At 47.7% G+C, this 25,612-nt stretch overlaps 1 protein-coding gene across 1 annotated transcript; it reads left to right on the top strand.

The window, feature by feature from the left end:
* Positions 1 to 7,347: 7,347 nt before the first annotated feature.
* On the top strand, positions 7,348 to 24,720 carry Cib2 (calcium and integrin binding family member 2). The gene is made up of 6 exons (XM_051197492.1): positions 7,348 to 7,549; positions 12,626 to 12,660; positions 20,045 to 20,156; positions 21,463 to 21,610; positions 24,032 to 24,227; positions 24,559 to 24,720. The coding sequence occupies exons 1-6, from the start codon at positions 7,499 to 7,501 to the stop codon at positions 24,578 to 24,580; spliced, it is 564 nt and encodes a 187-aa protein (XP_051053449.1). The 5' UTR covers positions 7,348 to 7,498; the 3' UTR covers positions 24,581 to 24,720.
* The last annotated feature ends 892 nt before the right edge of the window (positions 24,721 to 25,612 follow it).

The following is a 25,612-nucleotide window of genomic DNA, read 5'->3' as shown; positions in this document are numbered from 1 at the left end:
GTTCCAATTATTCTCATTGGTCAGTGCTGAGGGAACATTCTGTGGTTTCTATGGCTTTGTCTTGTTATGACAGGTGGCCTGTTCATAGATACCAGTAGATTTCAGAACTGTATCCTAGAAACTACAGGGGAGGTTTTGGTCTCCCCTGGAGTTTCTTTTGTGACCAAACAGTTCAGAGGAACCAAGTATCTAGGAGGCTGGAGTGGGGGTCCGGAGTGTCTTTGTGTTTAGTTTTGGCCCTAGGCTCCCAGAGGCCAAGGGATCTGGAGTTTCTTTGTTTTGTGCTGAGTCAGAGGCCTACATGTCTTTTCTGTAGCCTGTCATAGCTGCTAAAGCAGGGGTCTGAATGAGAGTCTGGTCCCTTTATTTCTCTCTAGTTAGTTTACCGCTTTCAGTTTCTAGGGATGCCCTGCTTACAATTCCTTTTTAGGTGCCCTTGTTTACTGTAATTGAAACACTTGACATTTTGATTTTACTTTAAACCTCTGGAAATCACCTCTCCTATCCAATTGTCATCATGGTCATGAGATTCAACATTGATTGTATCTTAGGTCCATTCCTCCAAGGTTGACCCTGCCTTTAACTGCCTAATAACCCCTTTGCATTGTGCATTAGCATTTTTGAAAGCCAGAAACTCAATTATTATTTTTCTAACTTCTGAATTTGGTATCATTTACTACTGAAGTCAATCTTTGAAAGAAATCAGTGAGAGTTTCTTTTGGGCCCTGTATAACTTTAGTAAATTACTCAACTTCCTTTTCTACTTCTTCAATTCTGTCCCAAGCAGTCAAAGCTGCTGTGTGGAATAAAGCCAGGTTGTGATCATAATACAGAGATTGCCTTTGTACATTAGCATACTCTCCCTAGCTGGTCTTGGGAGATTTCCATACTCTAGCCTACTTCATTGTTCAATGGTCTTAGCTTCATCTCTCTACCAGGTCCTCCATTGTAATTGAGGACCAGGCTCCAAGACTGCTGTAACCAAGTCTCTCCAGTCTTGAGGGATAGATAATTCTGTTACAAGTTGACCATGAGTTTAACACTGCTTCACAAAAGGTGAATGCATGCTATATGAGACTATCACTTTCTTGAATCTCCTTAAATCTAACATTTCCACAGGAGTCCATTCAACTCTTGCATAGCCTTGGGACTATCTATCATTTGGCAGTTGTTCCTGTAATGAGACTGGATAAATTAAAGTTGGTTGTTTGAAAACCTTTGACTGTTCCTCTCTAACCTTATAATCCAATACTGAAATTAGTTCTTCTTTAAATTCCTCTGTCTGGGTCTGAATAGCTTTATGATCTGTTTTAATAAGTTTTTCTAAAACTTGTGTCTTAGCACTTATATTAACCAACTTGATTCAAAGTTTAACTTTATTGGCAGTCTTGGGAGTATCAGGGTGTGGTTAAAATAACTCACAGCATGTGTGTTTGTGTGTGTGTGTGTGTGTGTGTGTGTGTGTGTGTGTGTGTGAGAGAGAGAGAGAGAGAGAGAGAGAGAGAGTCCATTTATTTATTGAAGGCTTTCAAGACAGAGTTTCTCTGTATAGCTCTGGCTGTCCTGGAATTTAATGTGTAGATACACTGGTCTTTCGAATCATAGTAATGCTCCTGTCTCAACCTCCAAACTATTACAATAAAGACATGTACCACCATGCTTTGCTAAGGATGGTTGTTTTAAAATATGTATATATATATATATATATATATATATATATATTGGATTTATTTATTTACTTAATTTTCTGTGCGTGAGTGTTTTGTCTGCTTATATATCTATACTCCACATACATGCAATTTCCTGTAGAAGCCAGAAGAGGCCATTGGCTCCCCAGGAACAGGAGTTATAGATGGTTGTGAACCTCCATGTGGTTACTGGGAGTTGAACCTGGGTCCTCTGCAAGAATAGCAATCATTCTTAACAACGAAGCAGTCTTTCTTGTTGCTGTTATTGTTGTTACATCTCTCCTCATGGTTTATGAGGCTTTCCCTATATTAGAAACTGGTCAGTGGACAGCTAGTCTCTGGAGACATCCTGGAATTGTTCTCGGTGGCTTTTTCATCTTATGACAGGTAGGGGCTAAGATATAGGCACATTCCATACACTATTAACAATGAAAAATAATTTTTCATGGGTAATAGATAGGGCTTGAGACGCTGTTATCTCTTGTCCTCATGAGTATCCCTGTTTTTATTTAACCCTCTTATTTGCAGAATGCACTGGTTAGGCTCTGTGGTCTCTCTGATCAAGAGTACAGATGACTTACCAGAAACACAAGGTCCCTTTGGAGGAGTCCTGAAAGCTCTTGGGTCTTAGCTGACCTTAGAGGCAAGGGCCAAAATAGTGACTATATTCTTAGTTGTCTTCATGTTTCCATTGGTCTGAAAGCCTTAATGTTAAATATTTACAAGGAAAATTTCACCAATTAAAAAAAAAACCTTTATTTTATGTTATGAGTATGAGTGTTTTGCTTACAAGTATGTATGTGTACTATGTGTGTGCTTGATGCCCAAGGTCAGAAGAAGCCATTAGATTCCTGGAACTGGAGCTATGGGTGGTTGTGAACTGCCATGTAGGTGCTGAATCTAGGTCCTGTGCAAAAACAAGTGCTCTTAACCACCAACTCATTTCGCCAGTCCCAAATTTCACCTTTTTTGAAGTGGGAATATTGGATTTAATTTTAACAGTTGACAAATATGAGTCAAGCAGAAACTATGAAGAAAACGTTTTGGTTTTTATATTTCTATTCTTTAATCTTCTTTGTCTCTTTAAAATACTATCAAGGGAGCTCCAGTTGGCCTGTCACGAGGTTCTTCTGAGATCTGCCGGCTCTATATCCAAGTGCTTGTGTCTAGCAGAGCCGGTGTGAGTAGAAGAGATGATCCGTCCTCGCAGCCTGGATAATCAAGAATTTTTGGCGGGATGGGGGGGGGGAGCCTGGAGAAAAGCACAGACTATGGCCCTAAAACGAATTAGTAAAGAACTTAGTGTGGTCCTCCAGCACAGTCTTCTGCAGGTCCAGTTGGAGAGGACATGTTTCATTTGCAAGCCACAATTATGGGACCTAATGACAGCCCATATCAAGGTGCTGTATTCTTTTTGACAATTAATTTTCCTATAGACACTACGCCTTCAAACAAGAATTTATCATCCAAATATTAATAGTAATGGCAACATTTGCCTTGATATTCTAAGATCACAGTGGTCTCCTGCTTTAACTACTTCTAAAGTTCTTTTATCCATTTGTTCACTGCTATGTGATTCAAACCCAGATGACCCCCTAGTCCCAGAGATTGCACGGATCTATAAAACAGATACGTATAACAGAATATCTTGGAATGGACTCAGAAGTACGCCATGTGATGCTACCTTAACGCCAAAATAACCTGCATTATAGCTAGAATAAACTTTAAATTACTGTTCTTTTTTTTTATTTCCTTATCCAGCTGCTCCTCTATCAGACCTCACCTTTTTAATTTTATTTTTTGTTCACCTCCCTCCATCCATTCACATGCTCATCTGAGAAGACTCAAGTTCTTCCAGCTTTGGGCAATAACTTCTTTTAGAAACTGTAAAGTAATTAACAAGAGAACAGGTGCCCAAGATTCAGGACTCTTTAAAAAACTGGAGCGTGTGTATTATGTGGCCAGTGTCTTCACTCTAACTTGGTTATGAGACTAAACCAATCCTCACTGCTCTGACGTGCTGAAGAAACCATCTGAGGGGAGGGAGATGGATGGATGCACAGCTGCCACATCAAAGGAAACAACATTATTCTAGTGGATCCATTGTGTGTAAGCCTCCCACTGTTAGAGATTTGAGGTTACATGATATACTTCATGCTCATAACTGATGTGGCTGGAGACTTGGTATTGAATTAAAGCATCAGCAGAACTGAAAATGTGATGTATTTTATGACCTGTTCTTGTTCTATAGAGAATGGAAATTGCAAGTCAAACACCCTTTGTAGTCCAAAACAGGGTCTCAAAACATTTTTGTAATTTTCATTTAAATTGTTAGGAGGCTCGGAGCTATTAATCTATCTTTCAATACTGTCTAATATAGCACTGAATAAATGATGTGAGTTGTCAAAAAAAAAAAAAAAAAACAATTCAAGTGCTGGAGAGATGGTTCAGTAGTTAAGAGCACTGACTGCTCTAACAGTGGACCTAAGTTTGACTCACAACACCCATATGGCATCTCACAGGCATCTGTAAATACAGTTCTAGGTGATCCAACACTCTCTCTGGCCCCCAAGGGCAACAGGCATGCACATGGTGCACAGACATACATGAAGTTAAAAAAAAAAACTCATAGACATAAACAAAAAAACTAAAGTCTCTTTGAATCTCCCAAGACAGTTTGGAAAGAACGACGCCCAAATTCCCAAATATTGTGTATAAATGTTTGTTTTCATTAATTGGACTTTGTTATATAAAATTAAATAAAAAACTTATGTATAAAAAAACTAAAGTCCTTCAAAATAAACAAAATATATCAAACCCCACAATTTAATAATAGGCTGCTTATATCCACTTATAAAATATTATGTAACTTAAATAAACCTATTTTAAATTAAAAACATTTTTAATGTGTATGGATGTTTTGTTGTGTGTGTGTTGTGTTTACACCACATGTATGTCTCTGTACCATGTGCATGCATGTTTTGTTGTATGTGTGCGCATCACATGTATGTCTGTGTATCATGTACATGCACGCCTGTTGCAAGTGAAAGCCAGAAGAGGGCACTGGTTTCCTAGAAGTTGGAGTTACAAATGGTTGTGAGCCATTATGTGGGTGCTGGGAATCAAACCCAGGTCCTCTGCAAGAACAGCTAGTATTCTCAACTGGTGAGCTCTCTCTCCATCCCCACAACCCCCTAGTTCAATGTGTACTAGTTTACTCTCTTAAGTGACTAATCCTAGGTGCAATATCAGAATGGCATTGCTTGGAGTGCCCAGTGTTTAGGCACACCTAATTATCTTTGTTCAAGAGCACACAGTATAAGCCTGAAAGAACTGTCATTCCTTAATTTAAGTTTGGAGGACACCGGCTTGATTATTTTCCTAAAAAGGCAAGCTTTATATAATTTAGCAGGCAGAGTTAACGACCATACATGGATCGGGTATCTGATGCACAAATACATCATATACAATAGTGCTTATTGAGTCAAAATAGATGTATGTAGCCTAGATTTCAAATGATAAGGATGCTCTAAAAGAGAACTTGTGTTTATTCTACTTGTAGCAATAGGGCTGAATAGCTTTGTATGTGCTACGTAAGTACTCTACCAGAGTTATATTTCCCACTTTTTTCTTATCTTCTTTTCTTTTTGCTGTTGTTTGGTTGATTTTTTTTTAATTTATTTTTTTCAGACAGCATCTCAATATATAGCCCTGGCAGCCCTAGAACTCACTATGTAGACCAGGCTGGCTATGAACTCATAGTAATCCTGCTTCTGCCTCTTTAGTGCTGGGATTGCCCACATGATCCTCAAATGACACCTTGGTCCTCTTTTTAAAATCTGAGACAGGATCTTCCTAAATTGTTCAAGTTGACCTTGCACTCAGAGACTTGGAATCTGTCAGCCTCCTGCCTCAGCCTTCTAAGTAGCTGGGATTATAGACCCCGTAGCACCTTTGGGCCTTTAGTTCTTTTATTTATTTATTTATTTATTTGGTGTTTTGAGACAAGGTTTCACTATGTGGCTCTGGCTGTCTTGGAACTCTCCCTGTAAACTAGGCTGGCCTTGAACTCACAGATCCACCTGCCTTTGCCTCCTGGGTGGTGGGATTAAAGGGGTGCACCACCTGGCTTTGTTTCTGGGTCCCATATCCAGTTGATTGTACAGTCAATAAATCTGTATGTTTGTCTGACCTAAATCTCTTTTATGCCAAATTAGTGTTCAGGCTCAGACTGAGACACTAAGATTTTTTTTCCTCTTATAATGAATTTAATTAAAATCCCAGGAAAACATAAAGGTCTTTGTCACACTTTTCAGGATGTAGTAAGTCCTTTGAATTTTCTCAAGTAGCAAAGAAAGCCAGGCAAACTCTGACCTCCTCCCTGAGGAATCCAGAGGTCCTGAGAGACCTTTCATACTCTGGGTCAAATGCCAGGGGCTTGCCAGACTTGAAGCCTTTACACTCCCCCACCCTAACACATCCTTCTTTCTCCTGCTGGGGATGGAACCCAAGGTCTCCTGAATATTTGGCAAGCACTCACCTCCAAGAGGTCAGTGTCTCAGACCCATTCCTCTGCAAATGGGCTGGCAAAGGAGAAGGGCTTGCATCATCAACGAAGGTGGCAGAAGCAGGTCCTTCCGTGACCAGCCTGGCAGAAATGAAGACATTCTACAGAGACACTTGTGTCTCAAATCTGACTATCAGACTGTTGAAACAATGGACCCCAAAGACATGGAAATTTCACAGAAATCTCATCTTGGGAGAAGGAAAATGCACTGGCAAGAGGGGGAACTTGTGTCCTGGAATGGGATTTCTATTTTTCTTTTTCTGTTATTGGCTTTTTCAGTTAATGTGTCTTTGGGTAGACCTGGCTAGCTTAGAACTCACTATGTAGACCAGGCTGGACTTGAACTCACAGCCATCTACTTACCTCTGACTCCTGGAAAGAGATTTAAAACAATGTTGGGTCAGTGGGGATAGGCAGGACCATACTTTGACCAGTACTGCTTAAATGTGCATAACCTTGGCCTTCTATTTAATTTTTGATCTCAGTTTAGTATTCCAAAGTCAGGCTTGGGTTCCCTGGACCTCTTTGTCCCTATTCCCAATGTGTCCACATTGAAAAAAAAAATTACTTTTTCTGCTTTCAACTTTTAATTTGGTTCTTCCAATTGGTTCATTGAGGATGGATCTGATTTGGGAAGTAGGTTGTGACCTCACTAAGCTCAATAACACTCTTGTTGCCAATCTAGGACCACATACCGCCTCAAACTGTACCAGTTCTATCACACTATTCCACGGGATTTTCTTGTCCACACCGTCCTCAGGCACTACTGACTGCAGGTCAGAAGTACTGGGTAGGACGGGAGGCTTAGAGAGTGGCCAAGAGTCAGGCGGCCCTCCAAGGCCACCTCTTGGCCATCCTCGTGCCCTGCAGCTGCAGTAGCATAGACTGAGATAGCTTCTGTCCCTTGGGAGAAGTCACCTCCCAGCTCAGTCTAGACTGGCCTTAAGGCTCCGCCTCCTTCCTCTCAGGCGCGCCCCCGCCACAGGCTCACCTATGGTACCGCCCCTTCCCCAGGCCCGCCTCTGACCCCGCCCTAGCCTTGGGGCCGCCCCGCCTAGGCCCCGCCCAGGCCCCGCCCTTGTCCCTCCCACTGAAGAGCTGGCCGGAGCCCAGCCGGCCAGGCTAGGCTGGCGTCGCTGCCCGCCGCCAGGCTGGCAAGGGCCGCCAGCGCCGGGCTCGGGGCTCCTGAAGCCTCCGATGGGAAGCTGCGCTCAAAAGGGCGAGAGAAGACGCCGCGGCCACCATGGGGAACAAGCAGACCATCTTCACCGAAGAGCAGCTGGACAACTACCAGGTGAACCCCGGCGCCGCGGCCCCTGTAGTCCTTCCCTCTGTCCTTTGCAGAGGCCTCGCGAAAGCGGAGTCATTGAGGTTCAAACCGTGCCGCTGCCTTCAGCGCGCAGCGTCGCCTTGGGTGGATGACTTCCCCTAGATGAGCCTCAAGTTTCCCAGGCCGGGGAATAAGAGCATTCCAATTAGAGGAGTCTGTCGGATGCGCCTCACCTCCCTTCTTTCCCTCATTAACCTTCTTTCCTGCCCTCTCAGGCTGAACCCTGGCTATTCCTCCCAGCCCACTGGGCATGACCCCCATGCCAGAAAGGTCTTAGCGTAGGGGAAGGACAAGAGGCCCCAAATGCAGTTACAGGTTGGGGTGTGTTGTTTATCTGTTGAGGTTTCTCTATGGCTGTAGCATGGAAATAACTGGAGGAAGGAATCTCTCAACTTTCTTTGTGCTCCCAGTAGCCACTCTCACCCCAGATTCTTCCGGGTTCAGAGCTAGCTATTCATATCAGTGACCCCGAAGCCCCCAGCCATGTGGAAAATTTTCTTTTGGTGTAGGAGGAAAGCTTATTCCCTGGCTGGCCCAGAGTCTTGCCCAGATACCTGCGGTAGTCTCCCCAGGTGTCTACATCCTGAACCCTGTACTCCATCTGCCTTAGTCAGTTTCCCCACTGGCCAGGTCCAGGCATTTTCCACGGCGTGGGATGCCCTTCTCATGTCTCTAAGTAGTGCCTCTCTTTCAAGGCCCCCCTGTGAAATCTCTTCTGTCTCCTCTAAACAGATTGGGTAGGACTGTTTCCTCATGGGTGTCCCTACATTAGATGTCTGTGATCGTCATGAATATTCAATTAGCAAGAAGACCTTACCTCCAGTGTGACCCAAGTGATAGAATATGCACTTAAGAAGAGCCCTAGTGGACAGGGGAGGGCGAATAGGAGGAAGGGTGCTCTTGCTTGGACTAGAAGGTTCAGAAACAAGGCAGAGCTTGCACAGGCCCTTAGGAAACGAGGCGTTCTAGGTGAAGGTAGATGCAGGCAAGCAGCCCAAACCCAGAAGACAAGGGTGGCCTGGTGACAGTGGGGAGCCTGCATCCCCACTCATTGGGTTAGTAGTCAAACCCAGTCCAGTGCTGAGCTCAGATCCTTTGCCAGGGCCCAGCTAGACCCTGCCAGAGAAGTGAGAGCCATGAAACACGAGAGCCCCACATCTCCTTCCCTCTGGCTCTCTAGCATAGCTGACCAGGGCTGGATGGGGGCAGTAGGGTTGTATTCCCTCCTCCAAGTAACCCTGGGTTTCCTGGAACTTCCCTTTCCCAGGCAAGATGTGCCATTCTCTGGTCTTCAGATGCCACCGATTCCCAGAGTTTAGGCTACTGCCCAGGCCACTTATATGTGTGGCATACCCACCCTCCCTGCAACACACATGGGCCCACTGCCCTCCCCAGAACCCACTGCACGCCTCCAGCCCTCTAGCTCTTTGCTGTCCTTCAGCCAGTGTTTTCAATTAAGAACAAGCCCTATGACTCAGCCTACTTTGCATCGCACCTTGAGATCCCCTCCTCCCACCCAAGAACTAGACGCTGGCCAGCCCTCCCAAGCCTCCTGGGGGCAGAGGTCTAACTGAAGCTTCCTTCCCCACCTTTGGTCCTTGACTCCAGCCACAATCCTTGTAGTCTTTCTTTTGTACCTCTTTTCTTCTTTCCCTCTTTCCGTTATCCCCCACTTCCTTTTCCCTCCTTCCTTCATAGTTCTTTCAAGAGACAGCATATGCCTCCCTCACTATGAAAATTATGGACAAAGAGTTGGATTGAGTATGTACTAGCCAGACCCCTATAGGAAGTCCTACAAAACCGTCCATTGGACCTGGATGAATGTATGAGCATAAACACTATGCCCAGCTCTAGCAGGGAGCTTTCTAAAACACAGGTGCAGCTGTCTTCTCTCCAGGTAATTCTAGTGACTTTAGGATGACTGAACTGAGTCTGAGCAGGGCTCAGCCTAGCCTGGTCTGGATTCAGCTGCTCTCCAGCCTCATTTCTTACTTGAGTCCCCAGGCACTTTGCGGGGCTTCTAGTCAAGCTGATGGTATTGTCTTAGCCTCTCATCATCAGTCTGTCTAGGCCTCACATCTTCAGGAAAGCATCCTTGATCTCACCCTGGTCTATTCACCTGGGAGTACTCATGGGCCTATGACACAGATACCTCTCCAGGCCTTCCTCTGGCCACTGAATGGTTCCTCCTGGGTAACATTGCTGTCTGCACTCCTCTTTCCCCCTGAATCCTTGTCTAGGCAAATAAGAGGCATGAGGAAGGGAGGAAGGGAGGGAGGGAGGGAAGCAGGAAAGAGTAAACAAACACAAACATAACATAGAGTTCTAAGAGTGGCAAAGATCTCCATGTGGGATTCTAAAGCTGTAGTTGGGCAGTTGCCACTGTGGGAGTTAACAGGTTGGTATTCTCTTCTGGGCCCAAGTTCCCACTTCTATAGTGGGAATCCTTACTAATCCAGCTAGGCTGATGTCACAGGGCTGTCATGGGGATCAGCTAAGGTCATTCTGGATCCTGACCTCCAGCTGCATGGCGAATGGTGGTGTCAGTAGTAGGCTGGGCTGGCAGAGCCAGAGAGGAGCCACCTCTCCTTCAGATGGAACAGATAGCGACTTGGCTCTTGACCATGCTGTGGGCAGGCCAGGTAGCTAGGAAGCAGATGCCAGACAGCTCTTGAGTAGAGAGGGAGAGGAAGGGGCTGGAAGTGCTGGACAGGAGGGGGAATAGGTAGCACATCCCTTTGGAAGAACTGAGTCTCGATGGAAATGACCTCCAAACTTCTACTAGTAGCTAGGAGATCCCAGCCTGGCCTGTTCAATGCTTCCAGAATCCTGACTCCAGTTATCCCAGCCTAGGCCTCCAGGACACAGTTTTCACATCTGTAAAATAGGTAGCTAATGTTCCAAGGTAGCGCTGAAGATGAGATGAAATCGGCAATTTAGAGTCCCTCATGCAAGGTACCTGGTATCTGTGTACTGGCTGTGAGGTGGTTCTCAGCCTGGGGGGATTAAACCTAAGGCTTTCTGTATGCTAGGCACTCTATCATTGCTCTATACCCCCACCTCTAGTCCTCTGTTCATTTTTTAACACATTTAGACATTATCTCACTAAGTTGTCCTAGGCTGGTCTTGAACTTTTTTCCTCCTTCTTTAGCTTCTAAGTAGTTGGGATTACAGGCCTGTTTGGAAGGAAGGACTGAGTGGCTTTGAAGTTCACCAATACCTGGGGGGACCCCGGGACCATTTTATTGGTCTGAAGGGTGTTGAGGTCCAGGTATTTGAAACTGCTCCCAGGTGGCTATTGTGGTGAAAGAGTTCTCTTGCTGGTAGGATCAGCATCACTGGGAGAGTTTTTAAAGCACACATTACCACCCTCATTTGTTTGTTTGTTTTGCTTTATTTTGCTTTTATCACTCACATTCTCAGGAGGCTGCTGCTATGGCTTGGGCACCGTTTCTTAAAGATCAGTGCCAGGAAGACGAATCTAGTTGTGCCAAAGTGGCCAGGATATGTGGGAAACCTTTTGCAGCAGTACTCTTCAGGGGTCTTGTATAGTTTCGTTCTAAGTTGGGGTATATGTAGGAGGAGCAGAGACTGGGGCCAGGGCCCCCTCCCCCTTATCTATCCCAGTTCTGTGACGCCCCTTCAGGTTAGTTAGCAGAGGTCTGGTCCTTTCAGATGGCAGAGCTAGTCCTCTAGATAGGGAATCTGTTCCTGAAGGCTCAGGGAAGCTGTGCTGCGTGCTCTTGGTCTCTGAGAACAGCTGAGGAACCAGCCCATAAGCCCCCAACCTGCCTGAGTTAAGTCCTGCTAGACAGGGAGTTTTCTGTCTGCGCTGGGTGGAGACTGCTGCTTCCCAGCCTGAGCCTTTCTTGACTCTTACAGAGGGGCCATTACCAAAAGCAAGGTTGAGCCCTCCAAGGGAAGTCCCCGAGTTTCCAACATGGGCACTGCAGCATAGAGTCCCTCATCTGTCTCCTGGGAGACAGCAGGTGGCATAGTAAGCCTGGGCTTCAAGGGAGCCTGGAAATTCCACCCACCTTCCTTTTTGCCTATACAGAGGCATCAAGGAAAACCCCAGCTGTTGTACACATAGTGTGAGCATCCTCTTTGGTCCACCTCAGGGTACAATCCAGCTGGCCTGGTGTCTAGCAGCTCCAGGTCTTACAGAGCCAGCCTAGCTGTCGGTACGCCTGGGCTGTGTCCATTCACCCCCTCATCAGTACAGCTCTGCTTAGCATAAGGCCCCAGGAGGCCCTGTGGGCTCTGCTGAGCCCGAGGCCTTCTTCCTTCATGCTACAATAGTGGGCCGAGGCCGAGGAGCCGGATAGCAGGAGATAAATGAAAAAGCCCTGCGTTGGTGGGCATCTTAAGTCCTATTGGATCACATTCATTTCCTCTCTTCTAGGCCTGGCATAGTAACTGTCATGTACGGCTCTCCAGATAGACAGGTCCTTAAAACGAGTCCAGATGCTACTGTTCCATCCCCCCTTCTAGGGTCTACCTCTCACACCTCAGGGCCTCCAACTCTCTAATGTGTGTCTCCTCGGTGTGATATCCCTTGTTCCTTCAGCCTAAGGCCACACATCATCTATGCGGAACTGTAAACCTCCAAACTCAGGACTGCTGCTCATGGTGACCCAGGATATTCACTCTATACTGCCTAGCCACACGAGGCCCTGTTCTCAGTGCCTATGGTGGTGTGCCAACACATCCTGCTGATCCGCTCTTGAGTGGTCTCTAGAATTGTCTCTTAGCTACCTTCCTGCTCACCCACAGTGTAACCCTCTGACCGACAAATCTACTGTGGTCACCTGTGACTCCATGCTCCTCTTTGCCAGGCACCACCAAATGTGCCACCCAGCCCTACCCCACCTTTTCTATCCTAGGCCCAGTTGGTGGTGGCACAGAGGTGGATCAAAAGCCCCTGAGGCATCTTCTGGACCTACTAGAATTGGCTGTCCTGGGGAGGACAGGGAAGGGGTAGGAGGCATAGTCCAGGGCTGTTGGATGGGGTCTACCATGTGTGTTTTTCCTCCACAGGACTGCACTTTCTTCAATAAGAAGGACATCCTCAAGTAAGTGTGGCCTCTCATCTACCTCTCTGGATAGGGGTGGGGCTGTGGTAGGGGTGGGACTGGGGGCTGCCCACATGGGGCTTGGCTGGACTGGAGCTGAGGAAGACTGTGGGACCTGAGTTCAGGTGGGCCTCAGCCACGAATCAGAGTGACAGTATAGAATGAAGAAGGTGTCACTGCTTCCTGGACACTTGTCCCTCTTCAGGGAATGGGCCGCCTACTACATTCTGACTCTGAGGTAAAGGGTTTGAGGCACAGTCTCATTCAGTCCTCACTGGGACTTTGTAACACGAAAATCCTGCTAAACACATTCACCATGTGACTTTCAAACTTGGCCCAAGTCACAAAGCCAGGATCTAGAGATGTGGCCTTCTAATTCCAGGACCGTGGCTTTATTTATTTATTTATTTATTTATTTATTTATTTATTTATTTTTTATTTTTTTCATTTTGGGGCCTGCTTCCATAGGGACCCCTGTCTTTTAAGCTAGGGACTCTATTACTCCTTTGGCCTCAATGTCTGTCACTCCTGGGATGTCCAGAAGCTAAAGACATGTCCATCACCCCTGAGCTGTTTACCAGGGTCTCCAGGACAGTCCCCATGGCAGTGCTGGTAGTCTTAGCCCAGTGAGCAGGCATTACAGGACGCTAGGAAACCTGCAGCTCTTGCTGGCCCCATCTACCTAGGCTATCCAGTGTCATTAAAAGCCAGCAAAGTCTCGGGATCAGTTTCCCTGGAGATCGATGCTCCGGCTGGGTCTATAGCCTGGTGCAGCCTCCCCAGAGAGCTGTGCTGTCGTTTGTCACTACCCTGACCACTCTGTGTGGCGTGTTCCTCTCCCACCTCGCCATTCTGTCTTGTTACTTAGGTGGGCAGAGGATGCCCTATTTTCACTTCTTGGGGGGTGGTCAGAGCTCCCCCATACTTGGTCTCAGGCTGGCATGTCCTCTTACCTGCACAGCACTGGAGTTCTGTGGCCTCATTGAGGTTTGACCCTCTGGAACCTCATTTTCTGGGGGGTGATGGTACCACTATCAAGGGGCAGTGATCAAAGGCGTGCCACCTGACCACTGGGACTAGCCTATCCTAAGTGATGCGTCCTCTGTGAGAGATTCTGGGGCTCTTTTCAGTCTTTACTGTATTAACCCTCCATTTATTTATGTGTGCTCCCACCCCAGCTCTTACAGTGCTCTTAAAGCCAGCCAAAGCTCTGTAGGTTCGTAGACTCAGTAGCTAGCTACCTGGAGAATTCAGGCCTACCTGGGCCTGGCTCCTGGGCATGGTGCCTGTTAGCCAGCAGTGAGTGTGTAAGAAGTGTGGTAAGGGAAGGAGCGGTCACAGGAGGATGGTCCAGGCTGGCAAAATGCCGAGACAAAGACACAGGCCTGCATTGCCTTCTCACCCCTACAGTGCTAATCCAGTAGAGAATAGCAAGGCGTTGGGGAAGAGTGGCATAAGAGCTGGTCTGCTGGGGTGTCTCTGGCTCATTGGCAAATGAAGGGCTCTTGGGCAAAGTTTCCCTACTCCCCACAACCCTGGCTTTTTTATCTCCACACTAAAGAAAGGAGCAAATGTCATGTCCCCTCATGGGCAAAGGAACCTCCCAGGCAGCTGGACACCCTGCCTGAGCTGCTGTCTGCCTTGTCACCTCCATGTCACTGACCCCACAGCCCTGCCAGCTCCTCCCTCCCCACTGCTCACATCCCATGAGGCTTAGAGAGGACGAGGAGCAGAGACCACCCAGACCCTGGCTCCACTGGCCTGCCTGCTTTGATGCAGCTCCTCCTCCACCCCAGGCTGCCTGTTTCCTTGGTAAGCTGAACCCTGCGTACTGACCAGATGGCAGGGAGGAAACTTGAGCAGGAGGCTCTTCTGTCAGTGCTTTAGATCCCAGATAACCACCATCCCACGCTCAGCTCAACTGCTCCCTCTACCAACAACCCCAGTAGAGCCCCTTAGGGCCTAGCCACAGCCCTGCCATCCCAGCACTGAGGTGGGCCACAGCCCACCCCACTTTCAGCCTCCATGACTCCTGTGGGTCAGAGCTTAGCCCTCCCCTTGTCCTCAGTCCTTTGTTCCTGAGCAAGTGGACAGGAGTCCTTGTCCCCCCAGTCAAAGACAAGCCTGCCCGTGGGTAGCCCAAGGGGTCTGCCAAGTAACTGCTTTATTGTTTATTTTCTTAACCTTTTAAACATTTGTGTAATCTGTTTTAATTACTTTTTATTTTATTTTTTCTATTATACATGAGGAGTCTGAAACTTAACTGCCTGCAGGGGCCAGCCTGCACCCTGAGTAGAGGAAGTGGGCCGGTCCCTGGATCATTTCTGAAGAACTAGCTGCTCCCAGCCCCAGCAGGATCGGCAAACAGATGTACAGTGTACACATCTTTCAATTTGTAAATGCTGGCAAATAAATTTGAAAATTTAATTTAATTCTTTCTTTTCTAAAAATTTAATATATTTAAAACCCCATGTGAGAGACAAGCATTCATGTGGGCTATCAATTTCTGACTTTTCAAAAGAACCTATCTTTCCCCCCCATAACTTCCAGTGCTTTGTATCAAAGGTTACGTCTCATTAATATTTGGACTCCACTCTCGTCTGAGTCTGGCACCAATGTCTACTTATTTTTGTTCTTTTTGGGGCCAGGGCAGGAGGCAGGAATTTAAGACAGTCTTGCTATGTAGGGTTGGCTGGTTTTGAACTTTTGTAGGTGCCATTGCTCCATTCGGACTGCTTTCTTTTGGGTTCTAGAATGAGGGGTTGGCTTTGCCTCCCCTCTCCTGATCTGTCTCTTCCTCTTCTCTCTCTCCCCCTTTATTATTATTATTATTATTATTATTATTATTATTATTATTATTATTATAACTCAGGTGGGCCTGGAGCTTGTAATCGTCCTCCTGCTTCAGCCTCCTTACTGGTAGGGAGGGCTCCATTGACTTCGTAAAATCACCCAGGTGGCTTTCACATTTGGTTTCACGCAGTTAGAGTAGCACAGTTGTCATTTCTGGTCCTGGCTGTTATGATGGGGCCTTTTATTGGGGGAAGAGGTGACAGAGATGTAAGCCTTTCTCTTTCTTTCTTTTTTTCTTCCTTCCTTCCTCCCTTCCTTTCTCTCTTCCCCCCCCCCCCCACTTCCTTCCTTCCTTCCCTCTCTCCCTCCTTCCTTCCTTCCTTTCTTTTGGTGATTTTCCTCCCACAGAGATTTAGACTTTCAAATTCTCTGTGGACTTCCTTAAAATTTTCCATCATTATTGTGGTTATTTTACCTTTATTTTTTTAAATATTTTAAAAGATTTATTTCATGTGCGTTGAGTGTTTTGCCTGCGTGTATGTGTGTGTACAACATGCCTGCCAGTGCCTACAGACATCAGAGGAGGGTTTTGGATCCCTGGAGCTGGAATCACGGGTAGTTATGCTGCAAACTGAATTCAGGTGCTCTGCAAAAACAACAAGTGCTCTTAACTGCCAAGCCATCTCTCCAGCCCCAATTTATTTTAGTTTTTAATTATGTATATGTGTGTGTGAGAGAAAGAGAGTACATGCCATGTGTGTATGCCTGAAGAGGCGAGAGGTGTCAGATCCCGGAGCTGAAGCCACAGGTGGTTATGAGTTGCCTCAAGTCCGCACTGGAACGCTTAACTCAGATCCTGCGAAAGAGTAATACATCCTCTTGACCTCAGAGTCATCTCTCTAGCCCCTAGTTCTTGTTTCAGAACAGATCTGTATACCCCGGCAGAACCTGGCTTTTCATTTTAGGAAATGCATCCCCACTCTTTGGGAGTACCCAAGCCTGGTCCCACGCTCACCTCTTCTGGGGAGTCCCAGCAGGCAAACAAGAGAGTAGAAATAGCTACAGTTTGACTCTAGGTGGTTTATGTATATGTGTGTACTTATGTGTACATGGGTGCACATGATTTTTGTTTGTCTGTTTGTTTTCTTAGACAGAATTTCTCTGTGTAGTCCTGGCTACTTACTGGAACTTACTCTGTAGACCAGCCCAACCTCAAATTCAGAGATCCGCCTGCCTCTGCCTCCTGAGTACTGGCATTAAAGTTGTGTGCCACCACTGCCCAGCTGCACTGGTGCACATGTATGTGTGGGTGCATCTGTTTGTGCATGCAGTGGAGGCCAGAAACAACCTCGGGCATTATTCTTCAAACACATCCACCTTTGTTTTGAGACAGAGTTTCTCATTGGCCTGAACTTACCAAGTGGCTGGCCAGTCCTCAACGATCTGCCTGTCTCCTACTTTCTAGCACTGGGATTAAAAGTGTACATGCCAGGGATGGAGAGATGCCTCAGAGGTTAAGACCACTCGCTATTCTGATAGAAGACCTAACTTCAGTTTCCAGTACCCCCATGGTGGCTCACAACTGTCCCTAAGTGTGTATGTGATCCATAGACATAAATGCAGGCAAAATGCTCATACATGTAAGAAAATAAATCTTTAAAAATTTAAATAAATAAAATGTTAAGATTTTCTAAAAAAAAAAAACCCAATGTTTTTTTGTTTTTTTTTTTTTTTTTTGTTTTTTGTTTTTGTCACTGTGCCTGACCTTTACTTTTTTTAAAGATTTATTTATTTATTATGTATACAGTGTTCTGCCTGCATGTATGCCTTCAGGCCAGAAGAGGGCACTGGATCTCATTATGGATAGTTATGAGCCACCATGTTGTTGCTGGGAATTGAACTCAGGACCTCTGGCAGAGCAGCTAGTGCTCTTAGCCTCTGAGCCATCTCTCCAGCCCCAGACCTTTTCTGTTTTCTTTTTTTTCCTTCCCCTTCCTTCCTTCCTTCCTTCCTTCCTTCCTTCCTTCCTTCCTTCCTTCCTTTCTTCTCTTTCTTTCTTTGTTTAAAATTTAAGTTCTGGGGATTGAACTTGGGTCCTTTACTGACTTTACTCAATTGGCCCTTAGTGTGCTGTGATCTATGAACATTGTCCTGCTAAATCCTCACAAGTGGGGAAAAAAGATAAGACTGGTTCCCACTTCTGACTGAATATCATGCTCTGTGGTTACTCCATTTACCCAAGGTCACCTCACTAGTGAGTGGGTTAGGTACAGTTCCAACCTTAGCCTGGCTCGTAGCTCCTGCTGCAGTAATCCGCACGACTTTGGGGCATAAGTGAATTCCCAGAGGTACCCTGCATCAGCCATAGCATAGGCGGAGGGAGTAGACTTTAAGATCTAGTCCAACATGTAATCATCAGAAACACAATGGGCCCGTTAAGGGCGAAGGATTAGCCAAGAATGGTGACATGGGCCTGCAGTCTCATGTGGTGGTTGCAGCTTGCTGAAGCAGAAGGTTTGCAAGACCTGGCTATGTAGTTAGATCCCATCAACCCCTGCCTCCTCCAAAACGCACATGGGTTGCAAAATGTAAATTTTGGTACAAGAACTGTTATAAAAAGAAGGGCAATACCCCTCGATGCAGGAGATAGCAGGGACAACCTGAGCGTGTGCTTGTGGAGAGTGACAGCTTTGATCTACTCACCCTGGTGTCTGGTGACAGGATTCTAGGGGTTTCCCCTTCTGCTCTGTCCCTGTGACCTCAGGTCCTTTGTGGAGATGTGTCCCTGGAGAGTGAGCTTATGGCATCGTGTTTATCATTTGCTTATCCAGGACATGCTTTGCTCTAGGAGATTCAATGTTTTCCAGGGTGGCTTGACATGCCTCACATGTGTGCGTGTGTGCGTGCGTGCGTGCGTGCGTGCGTGCGTGCGTGTGTGTGTGTGTGTGTGTGTGTGTGTCAGTCCTGGGTTCAAATCTCATCTTCACTGCTTGTTCACTGTGTAAGTGCTGATAGGCACTTAATCATGGTCTTCAGTTTTCCCATCTGAAAGGCGGGAGGCTAATACCCACTTGTCGGGGTATCTGGGAATTAAAGTGAGCAGGACACCTACACAGCTCTAGTCCAGAGACAGAAAACTTGATAGATGGCAGCTTCAGCCATTATCCATGTGTACTGAGGAAGCAGCCAAATGCTCTTACACACCAGGAGCCAGACAGAACTCAGATGAATGTTGGGACTTACTAAGGGAGGACCTGGAAGGCTTAGGTCACTACCAGGACCTGGTCTGATCAATTTTGAGGTAGAAGGACAGGTCCAGCCTAGGAGATGCAAGATCATGCATGATCCAGTCTGTGCCAGTCTGGGGCCTCATCTTGGGCAAATTGCCTGCCTTGGCCCTTGACCAGTGTGCTTCTACATCTGCCCATGCACCAATGCATCACGGTGCAATTGCATATGAGTGTAGTTTGAACCTGTCTTGGAATGGAGGGATGACCTCCAGGATGTAAGGACAAGGGACACAGGACGAAAGAGGACAGGATGATGGGGGAACGTCCAAGTGGCATGGGATCAGGAGGTCTCATATCCTGGAGGTAATACGCTGCTTACTGAGGTGGGCACAGTCTCCTGAGTACAAGACAGGGGTGTGGGGTGGGAGTTCTGGACCTGAGCCGTCATCCAGCATGGCTTGGCTCAATGGGAAGGCTTGATCCTGATGGCCCCAGCTGGAGGAAAGGTGTAAGGATCCATACATAGGGTCTCCTGGAGGACGTGATGGCTGCTGAGCATTCTTAGCAACGGCTTTGAAGACAAGAACTAGGCTGGAGCTCCGGAGGACCCCTAGCTGTGGTAGGCAGAGGAGTGGTTGTGCTTATGCCCTGGACTTCTCAGTCCTAGGCCCAGCCATGGACTTTAAAGTTCTTGCTTGTCTGTAGCTGCCAACTGAGGTCATAATGTGTCGCCCGCACAGTGATGAGCAGGTGATTAAGGTGACTTATGCCAAGCACAGTGCCTGGAACATAAAAAAACTCCTTTTAGAAAAAAAATATTTTGTGTGTGTATGTGTGTGTGTGTGTGAGAGAGAGAGAGAGAGAAAGAGAGAGAGACTGTGCATGTAGAGGTCATAGGACAGCTTGTGGGGATTGGTGGGTTGGTTCTCTCTTCCTACCATGTCTGTTGACAGTGCCTTTATCTGATGAGCCATCTTGCCAGCACAGCATAAGAGACTTAAGAGGGACTAAATCAGGTCAAGTGGGGGAGTGGGAGAGGAGGGGAGAGGTGGTGGGGAGAGGCAGAGAAAGAGGGAGGTAGGAGATAGTTGCCCAGCTGAGGAGCGGGGAGGAAGCACTACTATAGGGTACTATAGTAGCAGTGGTAGAATGTAGTGGTGGTGGTTCATGTGTTGGAAACAAGGAGGACATGGGCACAGCTGGGTCACCAGCACAAGGTCTGTTTCCTCTCCAAGCTATTCCCACTGTGGGCAGAGCAGACCGCTTCCTATTGGTATTTTCCAAGCCTAGCAGGGAGGCACTGGGTCCCCGGGGCCCAGGAATGGTGGTGGGATCTAGTGTTTTTCCTGTTTCTCTCGAAGACTCCATGCACGGTTCTATGAGCTGGCCCCCAACCTCGTCCCAATGGACTACAGGAAGAGTCCCATCGTCCATGTGCCCATGAGCCTCATCATACAGATGCCGGAGCTCCGGGTATGTGAGAGGCCACTGCTGGGGGCGGGGGTTGGAGCTCGGGGAATCCTTACCTGGGCAGGGAGTAGAGGCCCAGATCCAGACGAGGCCTAGCTCTACCCGCTGTGAATGTGTTTCCATAAGTGGACTTCTGAAACTCACTGTGCCTCAGTTTCCCAATATACACTTAGCATAAATGGCTTTTGGAAGTGGGTGGAGCTTGGTAGGTGTACTGTGGGCCATTGCCCGTGCCTGTCTGCACGTCCCTATGTGGGGTAGCCTGGGCTGCACTTGGCAGCCCTTGGTCTGCTCTTTCAGATCATTTCTCTCTCATCTCTGTGTCTGGTCATTGATTCTTGATCATCTCTAGTGGCACAACCCAGGCTCACACTTTCTGGGAGTCTTTCTAGGATGTTCATTTGGATTTGGGCCATGTGGGGTAGGCTCAGCCAACTCCCAGGGAGGCTATTGTGCAGGTCTTTAGGCCACCTATACATTGAAGGTTTCTTGACTTCTTCACATGGAATATAGAAAGGACACTCCCACCGCAATGGGCATAGTTTCACTGGGCTGTGGGACTTGGCAGGCTTGGGTTGTGTGGCTCAAGGTAGGGTAAGAGAGCTACATAGCATCCCCTTGGGCCTGCATCCCAACTCTGTCCTGAGAGTCGACAGGCACAGGTTTGGCCTTAGAAAGCATTGCCTGTCCTTGAGGGAATGGGAGACCAGGCCGAGTGTCATGGAGAATGTGAGGCGCTATAGGAACTTTGTTGCTGGGCCTCTGAGGCTGATCTGGGCTGAGCTGCTGTGATAGAAGGAACGTGGGCCCTGGATGATTTGGCATCTCTGGAAGGAATAGAGGCAGTGTTGGAAATGGGAACAAATGGGCCATGTGATTGGAGGCATCAGAGCCACCTCTTGCTGCTTCTGTTGGTCCAGTTATCTGACATGTTGGGGCCTTACTTCCATCCCTCGTGTCTGGCCTGAATTAGCCTGAACTGGGAACTTCCTGGACTTCCTGTCTTGTTTTGCTGGGGACACAGCCCAGTTTGTGGAGGAAGGAGCCTGTGTGTGTGTGCCTCTGAAAAGTGGGACGGTTAGCATGCAGGCTCTGCTGAGTTTGCCGTGTTCCTGTGTAGCATGCATTGAGTCAGGTCCTAGATCCATCCCTTACATGCTCTAATTCAGCAACTCCTCCAATAAACCATTAAGTAGCTGTGGTTATTGCTTCGCTCTAGGGGCTGCCACGCAGGTTGTCACAGAGTACCCTCAGCCTGGGCTGAGGTCCCTGCCACACCTACCTCAGTGACGGCTGTGTTTATCTTCAGGAGAACCCCTTCAAGGAGAGGATTGTGGAGGCTTTCTCTGAGGATGGTGAGGGGAACCTCACTTTCAATGACTTCGTGGACATGTTCTCTGTGCTCTGTGAGTCAGCACCCCGAGAGCTCAAGGCAAATTATGCCTTCAAGATCTATGGTAAGCAGGGGCTGGCAACAGGGTGGAGCTGTGGTGCTGAAGGGCCATATGAGCCATTGGACCATCCAGTTATTGCTGGGTACACTGAGGCTGGCCTTTGAAGAACACCTGCCTCAAAGGCGCAGATTGTGCCTGAGATATATCTTGAGAAAAAAGGGAAGGCTCTCCCACCCTGGGTGGGCATTAGGGCGAAGAATAGTGACTACAGGACCAGGGGAGATCGGTCCCCTGCAGACTAGAGGACAGACACCCCAACCGAGTGGGCAGTAAGGCTTGACAAGGTGAGGACGGTTTGGGATGTGGTGGGAAGGATCAGTGAGAGGAAAGAGAAATAAACTAGGCTGTGAGGAGTCTGGACATAGTGCTCAGGGCTAGGACACTGCAGGGTTCAGGCAGGGAAGGGCAGTTGTGTTCTAGAAAGATCACTGGGAAATTTTGAATTGTGGACTTGAAAAAGCCAGGCTAAATCTGGGGGCCAGACAGGAGACCGTCTGGGATGTCATGATGAGCCTGGTAAGGAGGGAAATCCACAAGAGTCCCCCTCACATGCCAGAGGTAGGATCTTCCCATTCCCCAACCTGCTGATGCACTGGCCACTAGAGGGCGCTGGTCACACAGAATTTCCCCATAGCTAAATGGAGGCTACCATACAGCTCACCCACTGTGCCTGGGTCAAATCCTTGCAAAGTCAAATCACAGAAGCCCAAGGAGGGATTTGAACTTTTACTGACCAGGTGAAAAGACCCCAGACCTTCCTGCACCTTTGCGAAGCTGGTGGATCTCAAAGTAGTGATCACTTCAAAGGACTTTGGTTTAGACATAGGGTACAGCACATTGTGTTTGCATATAAGAAAGAAGCCCCTCCATATGTAGCTTCTAAAATTTCACCTATTATTCCTCAGTTTTGGACCCCACAGTGCTGCCCCTGGGAAAGGCTGCTGTTTCCCTACAAGAAGAAAGTGCAATCATGGGGCGGTCTTAGATTCTTACTGTTAAATTGGCTTAGGATTCTGTCCAGCCCACTGGACAGATCACAGGCTTTTGTTTTTTCCTTTTTCCATGGACCCTTCTGCAGGCCCTTCAGGAGCAGAGATAAACCCTGCTTCATGCTCACTGTGGAGGCCTCAGTGTGGCCTGCTGTGAGCAGCTCAGGTTACAATGAAGGGCTTCCTTCTGCTCTAAGTCTGACTCTGGCCAGGGTTGTGACCTCAGGGAGGTCCTTGTCCTCTCCAGCTCTTTCCCTTCCCCTTCAGAGTTCAGGCATGAGGGAGACTGGCTCTGGTCTTCATCTCTACCATCCATGCCAGCCTAGTGGGCAGCAGCCATTCAGTGGGAGGGGCGTCTAGACAGTGATGCTTGAAGAAACGTGAAGGCCAAGTAGGTATTTTATGGGAAGGCATCAGAGGTGTGAGACACGTGAGACACCGTGTGCACAGAGCTGGCAGCTGTGCTGAGAGGGTAAGAAGGGCGAGACAGAGCTGATCATGACGAGCCTGCACATGGCTCGGGCCCACAGGACCACTGTGCTGTGCTCTGGGGACAGTGCTAGTGCCCTTGGCCCGCCCAGGAGACCCCGCACTGCCCTTTACTCTGTGTACAAGGGCTGCCCCTGCTCTGGTCTCTCTCTAGGGCAGTGGTTCTCAACCTTCCCACTACTGTGACCCTTTTATATAGTTCCTCATGTTGTGGTGACCCCAACGATAAAATTATTTCATTGCTACTTCATAACTGTAATTTTGCTACTGTTATGAATCATAATGTAAATGTCTGATAGCAGGATATCTGATACGTGACCCCCAAAGGGGTCATGGCCCACAGGTTGAGAACTGCTGGTCTAGGAGAATCCTGCATCTCTTGACTTGACTTCTGTTTTTGTTTTTAATTGACAGATTAAGTTGTACATAGTATTACGTGCAACATAACATGTGTGGGAATTAGTCATGTGTGTCTGGAGGCCTACCAGAGGTGATGAGGTACCATTTAGAAAGTGTGCCATCCTGACTGGATCTCTGACTTGACTGGGGCACTTGGCCTCTCTGGGTCCTGACTTCCTTGGCTCTGGGAGTGCACCTTGGGGTGAGGCTAGGAAGGCTATTTGGCATCAGTAGGAAGTTTTCAGTGTGCTTCAGATTTGGAACTGTTTGGGCTGTGACTGTGTGTGCTATCATTGTGGAGGTTTGTAGGTTCCCCAAATGTTAATTTGTCGTCTGTGTATGTTTAACATAGGCCTTGTGTGTGAGGCCTGTTGGTTTCAAGGACCCCACTCTTGTCTGAGTTCACAGAGATACTCTGGGGGCTCCGGAGGCTGGTGGAGAAATCAGTTTGGTTAGCTGGGAGGAAGGGGAAACACTGGCCAGGACAGATCCCTGGAGAGACTCAGCCCTGTCCTGACCTTCTCTATTCACTCCTCCAACCGCACAGACTTCAACACTGACAATTTCATCTGTAAAGAAGATTTAGAGCTGACGCTGGCCCGACTCACTAAGTCAGAGCTGGATGAGGATGAGGTAGTGCTTGTCTGTGACAAAGTCATTGAGGAAGCTGACCTGGATGGCGATGGCAAGCTGGGCTTCGCTGACTTTGAGGACATGATCGCCAAGGCCCCTGATTTTCTCAGGTGCTGTTACCCCAGGGCCTGGGCTTGGGATGCATAGACCTCCATGGGCAATGATATATGCAGGCCTGAAGTAGCAGTTTGAAGCCCTGCTCCCCAGGTGCATGACTGGCTCTTATATGACTACTCAATCCTGAGAGGGATCAAGAGCTTGGAGCATGGGAAGGATCAAGACTCTGGAGGCTGGACACTGGACGCCTGCCCCTTCTGAGCCTCCTGTAGTTACCTCTATGCAGCTTCCCATAAGGGAACAACTGGGTTAAGTTAGCTTTCCCCTGTGGAGCCTTCTGCTCCGCCCACAGCCTCTCACCCTCTCTACCCTTTCTCTTTCCAGCACTTTCCACATCCGAATCTGAGGACACTGCCAAGGCTGCAGGGGCCTAGAAGTCTGCTCTCTGAGCTGCTGTCTGTGCAGGTGTGGTTTCCAGGCACTCCAGGAAAGGGGCTGTAGCCTCTGGGGTTCTCCTCACCCATGGACGTTTCCTGTGGCCCTTTCAGCAAAAACAAAACAAAACAAAACAAACAAACAAACAAAAAAACAAATAAAAAAGGAAACTTAACATCGATGAGGTTGTGAAAAGCAGGACCCTTCCCAGGGCCCCCAGTGGTTCACTCACAAGATCAACAGTCCCCCTGTGGGCCCTCTCAACCACCCCCTCTCCTGCCTAATCCTTTCTCAACTAGCAGTGTCCTGGGGGTGGGGGGGAACCTAGCAGGAGGGGTGGGGCTGGGTTATCCATATGCTGGGCCGACACCCCGTCACCCAGGGCTAAGGGCAAAGAACCAAACAAAACAAAAAACAGAGACTGGGGTTTTAACAAGCTATGCAATCTTTTACTAAAACCAAGGCTGGGCTGTACGCCCCCCAACCCCCCAGCCCCCCAAGCCTCCCCTGCCTTCTACTTTCCCAATGTGAAGCTGTATAAACAGTAGCTCCAAAGGGCTCTGCCCCTGTGTCTGGGAAACTACCACACCCACCCTCCCCAATGACATGATGTCACTGGTGTGTGCTGACCTCAGATTTGTGAATTCCTAGGAATTAAACACTTTTGTGTCCTGCACTTTCTGTGTCTGTTGCATTATTAGGAATGCTGTCATATTAGTATTAGGGATGCTCTGTGGTACCTTTCAGGCAGTTGGGGAGGTCTTAGACTGGGGGAAGCATCGCCCTCCCTGTCAGGTGCTGACTGGTTTCAGGTGAGATTGTTTCCGTCTCCCTAGTAGTAGTTATATCTGATAACCAGCGCTCACCGCTTAGCTCCAGGCTATCCCACTACTCTTAAACCTTTCATCACCACCCCCAAGAGATAGGAACTCCTAGAGTTCAGAGGGAAAAGAGCGTTATCCAAGTGTCTACCAAGAAATAGCTTTCCTCACAAATGTGCACT

Source organism: Phodopus roborovskii, unplaced genomic scaffold (assembly GCF_943737965.1).
Source record: "Phodopus roborovskii unplaced genomic scaffold, PHOROB, whole genome shotgun sequence".
NCBI classification, from domain to species: Eukaryota; Metazoa; Chordata; class Mammalia; order Rodentia; family Cricetidae; genus Phodopus; species Phodopus roborovskii.
This window is presented reverse-complemented; position numbering and strand designations above follow the sequence as displayed.